This window comes from Balearica regulorum, chromosome 12 (assembly GCF_011004875.1).
Source record: "Balearica regulorum gibbericeps isolate bBalReg1 chromosome 12, bBalReg1.pri, whole genome shotgun sequence".
Taxonomy (NCBI): domain Eukaryota; kingdom Metazoa; phylum Chordata; class Aves; order Gruiformes; family Gruidae; genus Balearica; species Balearica regulorum.
The window spans coordinates 21,903,763-21,917,259 of NC_046195.1; the positions used below are offsets into that span (position 1 = coordinate 21,903,763).

Below are 13,497 nucleotides of genomic sequence, written 5' to 3' on the forward strand. Positions count from 1 at the left end.
TCTGGCTTTTGTAGAAAAGGTATGTGCTTTAGATACTTTTTATAACAAGAAGAAACTTTAAAAGTATTTTTTTGTCCATCAGGATTTAAATAATAATTTTTATTAGCAAAATAGTTGAATCCATTCCATGCAGATAACACAGGATATTAAGAAACTACTGTGTTTTAATTCTTATTACTATAAGGATTTTTTATTTCCTCATTTGCTTATAAGCAAGTGTTCTATCTGCATTGAGTCAATGGGCCATAACCCATCCAAAGAAGCTGTTCTGGTCCATAAGGTCAATGATTCATGAATTAAAGTCTCTGGGAAACATGGCCAAGGTAGATTGGACTCTTATTATCAACTGTGGGAAGAATGCATATATAACACCTTCCCGATAGGTAGGATGTGTATAAAACATTTGTTATAACACAGATAAATGGAATTCACAAATGACTTATGTGAATCAAGTGAGTCAAGCCTGATAGTCCGTTCTACTCAAAGTTTTAACTCAAAGGTGCACAAATTTGGAAATTTCAGAGGATGTAATGAAATTAATTGAACACATTTTGGCAAAAGCATGTATGTGCTTGCTAAGTCGTCCATCTAATCAAAAGGCATTTCTTCGTTGTTTGCCCAGTTCTGTGTGAATAGTCAAATAATGCAAATTTTTATCACATTTTGCAAATTTATGAACGTTAGTCAATCCTTGCTTATAAACCTTCTGTCTTAGTGCCGTTATTTTAAGACTATGCATATTATATATTTCAGCATCAGCTGGAAATGGATATGAAAATCATGCTTGACCCAGAGAACATCAATAATAAAGCTGTTTTAAAACAACAGAACTATGAGACCAGGCTGCCACTTATAACTAAGAAAAAATCTACTCCTGTAAGTAACTTATCTCATGGGCTTATTACATGCACTACTTTTCACTATTGAAGTTAAAACATATCAGATCTAAATAAAAAGAAAATTAAGTGAAAGTACCTCATAAGCTCCTACTTTTTGACATTGATATGTAACAATCAAAACATTTTGAGTGACAATACTGGGAAAACAAACCTGTAGCATAACAAGTTTAGGTGGCAAGACCCTAATCCAGCAGAAGTAAAAGTATACATGGGAACGTGCATGGTAAGTAAGCTCAGTAAAACCAGGGAGTGAAGATAAGCAAATGGGAGCTTGTGGAGTTTAGGATGTGACCCACAGATCGAGGAGGAAGTAAAAGAGGTTTTACTGACCAGAATGGACTTTCAGTTGTTCATTATATGGCAATTTCTTAAAAAGACAAGACTGCATTCTGTCTTCAAAGAATTGAAAGAATTTCAAAGAATTGTGAGGAATGAGTGAAAAATGCTTGTACTTTGTTTTGATGCTCTTTTTAATTGACTTTTTTTTTTAAAAGCAATTCTGCCACATGATTGCCGATACCACAAATCAGTGTCACTGAATCAAAAAAATAGGGGTTATACTGAAAGAGAATCAGAATCCTAGAGTGACTATGTGAATTTAGGTGTCATTTACATCTCACTTCTCTGACTTGGTTTGGGAGGGAATGTCAGGTTCTACTTCTTAGCTCCATGCTTGCAGCACTTAACTTTGGAACATGAGGGACATCTTCCATATGGAGATATTTCCATGTTTTGTAGATCCCAAGTGTCCTCACTGTCAAGCTACAAAGTACTCTGAAGCACAGGCTTTCTTTTATTGCTAGTCAAGCTGTTTCCCGTAGTACAAAACAATTATCTACCAAAGCTGAGACTGAGCACTTCCACAACACTCTCCTCAGAGTACCCTGACTAATATCCATCGAATCACCCTTCTCCTTTCTGGTCTGAGAATGTTCAAGTTGTGTAAGATTAAGTTTTGATTCTTCCAAATTAGTGTTCTGCAACTGCTGCTCCTCTTGAACAAACAAATGAACATGAAGATGGCATTTTCTGCAAAGTATGCTTTTAAAAAATTTAATAGGCACAGGCATCCCTCCAAAGATCAATTATGCTTACAAATTTAGCACAGCACTGTGGTCCACATGAAAGAATATGCCCAATGGTCTCACAAGGATGCTCTTCTACAATTTAATTTATGTAATAGAAGCATTATGCAGCAAGCCCAGTGCTGTAAGAGACATTCTAGGGTATTTGGTTTTAAACAACATGAACAGAATCTGTGAATGGCACAGTTGTAAGCTGCCACTTATAAAAAATGATTTTTGAAAGCTGTTGCCCAGACTAAGAGGTGATTTGTCTAACCCTGTGATATAGAGTTAATTAGAAAAAAGCATCATGGCTAATAGCTTTTTAGAACCACTGTAAAACACTCACAGAGAGGAATATTATACTACTGCAGAGCGCCATGTGTTTTACCATTCTCACTGAAACATAGTGATCAGAGAAAACTTCTTAATGTTGACTTAAATTACGAACATTTAGTGTAAATCAGTCAAGCTCTCAGATACATATTTACAGTTGCTAAGGAACTGTTGATGACAGGGAGATGGGCTGAAAAAACAAGTAGGTATTTCCTATCTCTAATTTATTCTACAGCATTTACTGAAGAAAATGCTTGTTAGAAGTTGTCAAATCCCATGACGCAATCTGTGTTTTGAAATGTTCTAGCTTCACTGAGGGTAAAATTTTGCAATTTGCAAAATCCACTACTGAGATTGTGAATTAAGGCATTTTTGTTATATGTGATCTATACTAGCACTTAGAGGAATGATGGTTATAGATCATCAATAGTAACTAAAATAAACTAATGTGTAGTTGCAGGTGTAAAATAATATGGTCTTTAGTTTTGAAAAAAATACCATTTAAAGTCGCTACAAGAATTGTTAGGTGCTACCTACCCTGTTTTTACTAATCAGCCATTAGAGGGCAATATTTGTACGCACACACACGGGCACACACACGCGCGCATATACCCATGTACATGCCCTACATATGTACATAAGTTCAAAGATTATCTCCCAAAAAAATCAGTGGCAGAAGGACTCTCATTGAAGTAAATTAAAAACTAATTGCTTGGTTAACTGCATTCAGGTTTTTTTCCAAGAGTTGTCAGCATCTGAGTTTGAGGAGACCTGAGCATTTTAAAATGTGATGAGATTAAAAACAGACTGGTTTTGAGGTGACTAGATAGGTCAAGCACAAATCTACATGGACTTATTATCCTGCCATTTGAATAGTTTGAAAAATTATTAGTAGGGATCTCATTGTTTCATGAAAAATGTCTTCTTTTCTTGCTCTTTTGGTATTATAAAGTTGCTGACGCTGGGTTTTATGACAGAAACTAAGAACAATTAACTATTGCCCTTTTGTACCTTTTTGGGTCTGATAAGCACTAATGCTTCATCCTCTGTATTACAAAGTTCTGTAGTTATCTTAAAATGAGGACTGTAATTCTGTTTGAAACACCATGGGCAGACTGGGCATCACTTCATTTTGTAGTCTATATCTGGATAAGAAATGAAAAATGATGAGTAGATAATTATTAAATATGTATACTTCCCATGGAGTATCTAGCAAAACAAATAGTAATCTGAATTGCAGCAAAAATAATTCTGACGAACTGCTGCAATGTAGAAAAGATTCACAATTATACCTTTTGTTCTCATAGGACTGCTGTTCTTTTATAGAATTATACTGGCACTTTTTGGTCCTTGTTTTCTTATAAATGTATATTATACTGTAAACTTAGGAACCTTTTAATTTATTCATGAGGTAGAATTTAATATGGTGATGATTTCTAGCCTTTATGCGTTGCATCTTATATAGTGTGCCTCTAATGGTGATGGCAGTGATTCTGTGTTGTGGTGGGGGGTTTTTTTAAGCTAACTTATTTGAGCACAACCATTTTAATCGTACCTTCAGTTATTCATTCTTTATTCAGTATTTGCATCGTGCTAATCACTAACGCTTATCACTGAAAGTCTATTCATTTCCAAAATTATAAAGTAAGGCAAAGCAGGGCAATGCTTTTCATTTCAAGTGACTGGAAGAAGTTGTAGAAGAAAAACAGGTCTTTTGGTCCTCAAAACCTGATTGTGTTTTAAACTTATGCATATGGCTATAATTACAGTCAAAGCATAATTTGGCAGTGGTAGCAGAATGAGACTTAAACAAATCGATGTTACACTACAGTAATTCAAAATAAGCTTGTTGCATTTGTAATATGGTATGTAATCATAATAACCAGCACAATGAATTAATAAAATCTTCTTGTCACTAAAAATAAAAAGGAAATAATTGGTGAGATAGAGTTAACTTAACGAATGACTGTAGTCAGCATCCTTTCAACCTAGAAATGGGAATGTGAAGGTCACCCCCATCTCAGATGACAAACGTAGAACGTTTTGTTGGTAAACAAATTAATCTTTTGAAAGGTCACCATTTGTTTTAAGTTTTTATCCAGTTCTTGTCATCTGGAATTGGAGATTGACTGTCATTTTGCTAGGTAGGGGTGCAGCCAAAGCTGCTGAAGCTGTTTCTGTACATATCAGCATTCCTTGACAAAACTCAGTGCCTGATTGTGATGCTATGGGCTGCTGGTTTACAGCTGTCTCCGGACAAGAATGGAGGCCCACCCCTGAATTCCAATAAGTTGGTCCTGCATATTCCGCCTCGTGTAAGCTGGCCCTTTGCCCACAAGTAAAATGTATCGTAGTTCAAGCCAACAATTATCTTTCTTACTTCCTTCTGTGCTGCTTCTGTTGCCTTTTTCAAAAAGCAGATGTGGGATTCACGAAAGTTCTCCATCTATTCTTTCTTGCACCTGTTATGGCAGAATTTTGATAGAGGTAAATTTCTGGGAAAGGTAGCAGTAGGCAATCAAAGGAGCAAAGCTTGATTTTTTTCCAAGTACGTGGAAAATTGACAGTTCAGAGCCATCTCTGGTTACTTTAAGAGCTTAAAGTAGGTAAGAATAACATATAAGACCTGTTGTTAAAGATGCCGAGTTGCTCCATATTAAAGGTTTAATGTTGGGCTTTCTATTTAAATTGGACTTTTTTTCTGTAGATAAACAAAATCTGAGGGAAATAATAAGTATTAATATCTTAATAGTGCATTTAAGGGAAACTGTCTAAATTATTGGGTAGATAAAATGCTGGACTATGTAAATCAGAATGAGGACAAATTTTAATTTTCTATACAATTTTCCTACTCAGAAATTTTCTTGAATAAAAAGACAACCAGTCATAAAAATTGTTCATATTCTAAATCTCTTACAGAGACTGTTACAAATTTGATTCATCTGACTTTAGAATAGTTCCACTGACACTGGTGGGAATTTGTCGTTTACTTAGCATTCAGTATTTCTGCATTGAATTCCATGTGCTGGTTCTTAGACTCAGAGGACCAAAATTAGGTTATTTGAAACCAAACTTAAATGCTTTCTTTATTTACTATTTATTACTAAGATTATTTTGCTTGTTTGTCAGAACAAGATCCTCTTTCGCAATAGAAACAGATAGATGATGGAAGTGTGAGTGAAACTATTCTTTGATACTGCTTCCTTGCTTTGCTGCTTAGAGTGTAAATCAACACAGAAAAAATACAACAGTTTAGACTGTAAGACTGTAAAACTATAAAATGTAATGAAATCCTACAGTAATTGTGATCTAGACAAAACCAAAGCTGACCTGATCTAATGTGGGTGGTAGAATCAAGATTGGACTTGATATCCTACAGAGAGCCCTTGTAACCAACATTTCTATTATTTCTGTGATTCTGTGATTGAGAGCAAAGAGTGAAAATCACCTCTGCCTTTACTCCATTTGAGTTTTTTACAATCTGAACTGATTTTCTCCCATTGCTCAAAACTTACCTCCTCCTCTTGCATGAACAGCAGGCTCTGTTGATTTGTAACCACTTACGGGACAGACTTGTTGAGGGCTCTCATATCCTTCCATATTGACATAGAAATTCTTTCCGAATTAGTTATCAAAGCAGCTTTGCGTGTCTCCAAGTGAGGTTGTATAAACCATACTTTCTTAGATTGCTTATATATCATATCATGATCAGGTAGCTTCAAAAGCCTTGCTAAAGTCAAGAAGTAGTACTTACTTTTTCTCCCTTATTCACACCACTTGCTAACCTGTTGTAGAAAAAAAATTAGATTGGTCTGACAAATTTGATCTTCACAGGTTCAAGTTGCTCATTTATTTATTTGTTACTTTCCAGAGGTTGATAATTAGCTTGTTTGGGTCTTTGTTTAAGAATTTTTCCAAGAATTGTAGTTAAACCAATAGGCCTAGAATTTCTCAACACACCCTTTGCCCCTTTCTAAAGATAGGCACTATGCTCTTTTCCAGTATTCTAGTATATTTTCCATTTTACAAAAGTCCCACCAGGAGTTCTGAAATTGCTTTAGATTGTTCTTTAAGTATCCTAGAGTGTATTTTATCAGGACCAGCCAATTTGAAAACCTCTGAGCATTATCTGATCTGTTTTGCCCTTCAGGTAGCCTGAGACCTCTTCCATTTTGCACTACAATTAAGTGAGTTGATTCATAACTAGCTGCTTTTTCAATTATAATTATGAATGTACTTAATGATGTCATTTTTTATTACCCAGAAGTTTCTTTCTCCTTGCATCTCCTTTTGTCTTACCTGTTTAAGCAAACAAGAAGCAGTTAGTAGTATGCCTGTTTTCTATATGCTTTTGTCGTCTTTTGAGATTAATGAAGAACGTATGATTTATCAACTTCGACAACTTGCTATCTTTCCTATCCTGCTTCATGTCTGAAATGCTTTGAGCTTGTTTCTGTAGTACATTTTATCTGTGGAACTGATACTCAACTGAGTTCTGGTTTCCCTTAGACTTGCTTTCTCCAAGCTCTTGCCTGCCAGTTTCCTGAGGGTATTGAAAACTGACCTCAGTTCCATTGATTTTATTTTGCTATGCTTCCTCCTTCCCTTCATAGGGATTATGAACTGTGTAGATCAAATCTTGATAGGAACTTCTTAATAAAAAATATGAAGGTACATGGCAATTTGGAGAAGATAATCATGACATGGTAGATTACTCTGGTACATACCTTTCCTACCATTACTATGAAGCTGTGTGGGTTTTGGTATTTACTTACCAAATCTCATCTATCTCATCTTCCTGGTTGATAAACTGTAGTTTTGATACATGATGGTACTCACCTTTTTTCTGTATTTAATACTAGTCTCTATTCTTTTACTGGGGGAAAAGCATATTTATAAACATATTTAAAAAAAGAAGTTGTTCTAGTTAAATATTGCTGTCTAGGTAAAAAGAAAACAAATAGAGAACTAATCGGAAAATCCCTGTGGTGTTACAACAAGTGCCCTATTTAAAATGAAGCAGAAAGAAAAAAAAAACAAGTGGGAGAGGTTTATCCACAGGAGAAAAACACTTTAGAAAGGGTAATAGAATTGTTTTTCTCGTGTCTCAGGTTAATTACACTCAGAAGCGCTTGAAATGAAAAAATAGTTTTTCAGCAGACTCCAAGCATATTTTAAGGCAAGTAAGCCTTAGTGTGCACTGCAAATTAAGTGTTCCCTTCTAGCCCTATAAAACTGTACTTTAAAAGTACCCATGATGAAGCAGGCTGTACACTGACTTCAGTAAAGCATACCTGCTGAATCATAATCTTCATAACAAACTTCACTAGAAGACATTATTCATGCAGGAAATGTTTGAGGTTCCAATCACCTTGTAGCAGTAACAGTTGCTTGGGTTCTGCCAGAGAGGAAGCAGGTGAGGTGCCTGTAGGTTAGCGTTGTATCGGGTGTGATCCTGCTTCCATGGTGTTTTGGGTCTGTCTCCACTACAAACATGAAAATGCTAGTTAGGAGCTGCCAGTTGTATTAAATTCACTAGGTTTTGTGTTTATGCCATAAAAGCTGTAGGTGTGAGGTAAAGGTTTTAAATTGCACTAACATAGGCAGACGGAAGTCTACTGAAAACCTTTTAAAAAAGATGCAATCTTTTCAGTATCTTTTTAAGTTAAATCACTGAATAATGGTAATAAAACTATATAATGATGCTAAACGTAAACCTCTTTCTTGCAATACTTAATATTATGTTTATTATTTTTAAGGTCTTATTGTTGCAATTGCGTTGGTGTAATTTTGGTGAAAATAACTGAAAGATGAAAGCATCTTGTCGAATTTTGCTTTGGTATCTCACTGAAGCCTTCAAGAGGGCAGCTAATGGAGCAAATGGTATGCTGGAAAAAAATAGAAGAAGGGTGTACAGATTGGGTGGATTTTTTGTAGGTAACTGTTTTGGGTCAGCTCCATAGTTCCACTATGTTGCCTGTACTATGTAATGAAGTGAATCATAGTGGTACTGTGCAGTGTAAATGAGAGCTTAAATTACATTACAGTTGTAGCTGTCCTTATTTTAACATGGACTTTATAGAAATTAAAGGATACAGCAAAGAAGAACTAAATCTCTATCTCCAGTTAAAACCAAACCAAAACAAAAATCCTCTAGGCTGCATTTGAACTCATACACTCCACCTGAATTGCTTTTCTTTGTTGCTTGTTACATCTCTGTGAACACAAATGAAATACATATGTTTCATAGTGCTGTTTATCATAACAAAACTCCTGGGATTTAAACCAGAATAAAACTGACCAATAGTAAAATCAGTGCTGCTTTACTGATACAATAGCAATAGCCTGAAAAAGGAGTCACTGTTTAATTAAATTTCTTTCCATTTATATATTTTTGTTGTGCCCTCAACAAACTGCTGGGGCTGAGAGTGAGTAGAGAAGTGTGGTTTATTATTCCCTTTTCTCAGTATCAAGCCACTTATATGCTAGCTGGTATAAAGTTAATCTTTGTTATATGCTTATTGCTATTTTCTTGGAACACAAGGACATGAAGATTCATACATCTAGATCCCTTAAAGCATAATGCTTCATAATGGCCATAACTAAAATGAGTGCCTATGATTTCTCTGAAAGATTCTCTATTATGATAAAGCGTACATATTTTCTATCTCCCTAATGTCTCTTGTGGACAGTGTTGTTATACAAATTGGGAGGAAAAATTATAATAGTTTATTTTGATCTATCTCATTTCCCTATTAGGATTATAAGCAGTTCTTTAGAATTGCCTATCCCTTTCTATGAAGTTGATGGTTGATGTTATTCACTAATTATGACACAATAGTGCTCAAAGATCCCAATCATGGCCTGGATCCTATTGTACTAAAAGCTGTACACAAGCATGATAATCAGTCATTAAAACCTAGTATTTTTACACAAGGAAGTCCCAATGTGCTCTATAAAAGAGGTAAATATTATTATCACCATTGTGCAGATCTATCAATATTTACTAGCTTTCTGGTTTTATGTATTTAATATTATTTTAAGGTAGTTTATAATTCATAATGAAATAATTTTTAAAAAAGCAAATTAAAAAATTTCCAGCACATAGCATTAGGTTGTCTTCCATATAGCTCATCAGTAGGGTTCAAACATTTCTGTCCAATGTAAGGATTTCTAACCATTAGACTAATGGAGTAACTGGTAACAGATTGTCACCCACAAAAGCATGGGACGTTTTTTTAATGTCAGCTTCACAGCTGTTTGCTGACTAAAAATGAGACTGTGGGATCTTGGGGTCCACTCCACATTGGGAGGGCAATGTGCCCTGTTGCGTACAAACCTGTCTGCTTCCTTTTCACAGTCTGTTCCAGTTTCCCCTTTTCCCATTTTTATCTTGCCCCAGTCTCTCTGTTCCTTGAGACTGTCTTCTGGACTGCTTCTAGAACATATCCTGGTCTCATCTGCCTGATTTTCTGCCAGGCTCCCCACCTACCTGCCAGGCTCTTTGTCCAGCTTGTCCCAATGTTTTTCTTAACCCTGCTGTCCCCAGGTCGTCTTGCTTCTCCAATCTGCCTGCTGGCTTTCCTTTTTGCTCAAAGACCCAACATGCCCCTCCAACTACCTTTCTTCTTGAGATTGATAATGTATTTACACCTGTGTGTTGGCACTTATTTACCCTATTCATTCAAATTTAGTCGCTTCCTTCTTGTGTTGCCTCAACCCAGCATGAAGGTTACTGGAGAACTTGTAAAGTTGCAGAGGAAATTGTGAGCAGCATATATGAGACCACACCCAATCCCTAAGTAGTTAGCTGCTAAAACTATGAAACCTCTATCTAGATTTCCAAAAATCTGTTGACAGAGTAAGGTTTGATAGGCTAGTGTTAAATTTTCCTTTTGCTTCATAAAACATTTGAGTTTAAGTTGAATCGTCCATGTATTTCTAGGTTAATCATTGTCTAATTTTTCTAGCATCAGCCAGATGAGAGAAAACAGTATCATGTTCTGCTGGTGCTGGTTCACTATCATCAAGTGAAAGATCTCAATGCCTTGAAGTTGCACGTGCTGTCATGCTTTAAACCCACTGAATATCTAGTTCTCTTTTTCTTTAGGAGTTGAGTACAACCTACTTTGCAAATGGAATAGTATGTGTATTCCTAGTCAGAAAGAAACTGAAGATACTTACGATAGTGGAGAGAGAAAAAAAATGTTAGATCATAACACAGAGTTTTTGTATTTATAATACTGAAGTATAAGCTGGCAATATATTTATTTTTTTTCCCTGTGCAATGCTCTGTATGTGCAATAATAAGTGTAACACTAAGACACATAGTATCACTGTCCTGAAGTGATGTGTGTCACTGCTTGAATTCCTGGCACTTAGAACCATCAGGTTTCATTTTTTCAGGCAAGCACAGGTTAATTGGGGAAGTAAGGGAGCTTTAATCCGCACATTAGCACAGCCAGTGTGGCACATGTTTCCACATCGCATTGTCAGGCTGTGCCATTCCCTGCTGTCTTGAGGAACCCTGAAACTTCAGAAGTCTGTGATACTTACTATTCCCTGACTTGTAAGTAGTTTCTCATATTTTACTTCCATTGGTATTCTTTCCAGCAAAAATTTGTTTACATATTTGAAAGTATTTCTTTTTCTTTCTGGTACCTTGCCTGTGTATGCATTTTATATATTTAAAGTGTTCTGTCAAGAAGTACTATGTTTATGCTGTACTCATTAAAACTGAATCACAAACTTCTTGTGATTCCTTTATTAACTAGTACACTGATTTTTGCATAGCAGAAGTCATAAGACATCAATTGGATTTAATTAACTTTATTTTAAATTACTAAAATAATGACAGTAGACAATGCTGTAGCATGTTCATAAGTAGTAAAAGCAGTGCTTGTGCTGTTACGTTATTAAATCTTAATGAAACTATTTATAGCAGAAATTATATTTATTATTTATTGTTGCAGGAGTAGAAAAGTGTGTCTTTGCAAATCCAGGATTTCTTTTTGTTAAAAGAAGATTCTGTCTCATCCTAGGTGTGCAGGCAGAAGATAGTGAAAGGTCATACAGTTAGCAGCCTTTGGGGTTTGCCTGCCTCTCACCACATGGATTCTCCCTTACCCCTGTTAGAAGATGTAACAAAAGGTGAGTCACAGAAGCCCACCTGGGTACTGTACAGATGTATGCTACGTCAGTAGTGGTGTTTGCTGTTTGCAGCAGGTATCTGGTAATGAAATTTTCTGGCACCTCAAAACTTGTAAGAATTGTGATCTCAAATGTTGCAAATGGTAGAAATCAACTTCAGACTACATACTCCATGTGGCAGCTAACTTAGGGCATAGCACGTGTTATGTTGAGCATCATCTTCCCTGAGTCAGTTATCTTGTAATTCACAGAGTTCAGTTGCTGCTGAAAAAAAGACTTGTGTGCAATGGAGGATTCTTGTATGACTAAATAACATGGTCAAAATAAAGGGTCATGATTAACGTCTGGTTTTTAATCATTCAACCTTAACTAGACCTGCACTTGGACTACTTTAGCAATCAGTCCGTATTCATGATTACATTATGGTTTACAAGAGTTAATTCTCATCCATTCTGCGTATTAAATTGCCATTGTACAAGCACATAATTCCTTCTTAGAATCAGCACCATTACAATATGATTCATGTATTTGTCAATTTTTATAGGCAAACTTCACATTTCTTGAAGGTAAAATATTGAGTATTGAAAGATAAGACTTTCAATAAAAGAAAACTGCAGCTTTTTTAGTTTTGATTTGGAATTGGAAGAACTTGAGTCTGCCTTTGTTTAATTATTTCTTTATTGTTACTAATTCTTTTTCTTTCATAGCTGGAATGTATATGAATTGTTCAGGGATGTCATCTTCTTGTAGGTATTCTGAGCCTAACTGAACAAAGGCTTATCCCTCCCACAGCAAAGATAACTCTCCAGACATCCAAAGCAATGCCTTTCCATGAATTTCACAGGCAGAACAAGAAGTCAGCTCTAGGTGAGTGCAAAGGATTGGTAACAGCCATCAATTGCATCTCCAACTTCACTGTCAGGCCCTTGTTTTATCTCACAAGGAAACAGCTGTGTAATGAGCACTCAAATTTTTAAGAGTACTAAGTGCATAAAGAGGTACATAAGCATCCTATGCCTTGCAACTGAATGGAATCAGATTTCTTAATCCTTGTGAGGTTTTGGTCCCTGTTCATTTCTGAAATCCTGGTAGGTTCCTACCTGCATGTTTAAAATTCTAAGCACCTGAATCTTGACGATCTGACCATTGGTGTTAGTGTAAAGCCAGTGTTACCCTAAGTCATGACTTAACATGACTTACAACAGCTGATCAAGCATCTGTTTTGCCAGTGTGATTAAATGAGTGACTCCTAATAAGTGAATATACTCTGGGCAATGGGATTCTGATCTGTCACAAAGGGTACTCAGAATTGTTGTTGCCACAGCTGCTTTGTGGCATATGACATCAGTCTGGAAAGGAGCGTAAGCAAAATGAGCAGTGGGCTCAGTACTATAAATTTGACAAGTTCTCCTAGTGAAAAGGGATGGTTGAAAACTAAAATTATATATGGAATAACCTGGAGTGTAAGTCCTCATGTTTTGCCATTGTTATCCTGGGTATACTGTTGGCTGGCATATTACAAACTTTAGAACATTATAGATTAAAACTGTGATACATTTTCCTATAGCTTAATCTCAGTCTTCACAACAGCAACCTGTTATAGTATGGTTTGGCTTATGGCCATCCAGTGGCATTCCTCAATGGTTTTTGGTGATAACTCCTGAAAATTGCAACCCGCTTGGACACAAGAGCAAACTGGAACATGCCAGTACCTAATGGTACGTGGTAGAAAACCAATTTGATGCTGTTGTTGCACTTCTTTTAACAATGAAACCTGTGATAATTTTTTTTCTTTGGTACAGGAGAGGTTAGTAGTAGGGTGGACCCTGAGAATACAGACACCATCACCTTTCCTAACTCAAAGGAAACAATTTATGGCAAATATTCCGCTAGTAAAGGTAGCACTGCACCACTTCCATCCAGCAGCTCCATGGTTTCAGCAAGGAAATCAAAGCCGGCGTGGACGTATCCAGCTCAACAGTTGGAATCTGAGCTGCAGATTCCCTCTCAGACAGAGGTATTTAGACAGTGACAATAATGACGTTTTT

At 36.1% G+C, this 13,497-nt stretch overlaps 1 protein-coding gene across 1 annotated transcript in view; it reads left to right on the forward strand.

The window, feature by feature from the left end:
- Positions 1 to 13,497, forward strand: part of IQCH (IQ motif containing H) — a 71,228-nt gene that overhangs the window by 5,588 nt on the left and 52,143 nt on the right. The window contains exons 5-8 of the mRNA XM_075764122.1: positions 754 to 876; positions 11,341 to 11,449; positions 12,200 to 12,316; positions 13,252 to 13,466. Coding sequence (XP_075620237.1) covers positions 754 to 876; positions 11,341 to 11,449; positions 12,200 to 12,316; positions 13,252 to 13,466 — 564 coding nt within the window. The remainder of the gene's footprint in view (positions 1 to 753; positions 877 to 11,340; positions 11,450 to 12,199; positions 12,317 to 13,251; positions 13,467 to 13,497) is intronic.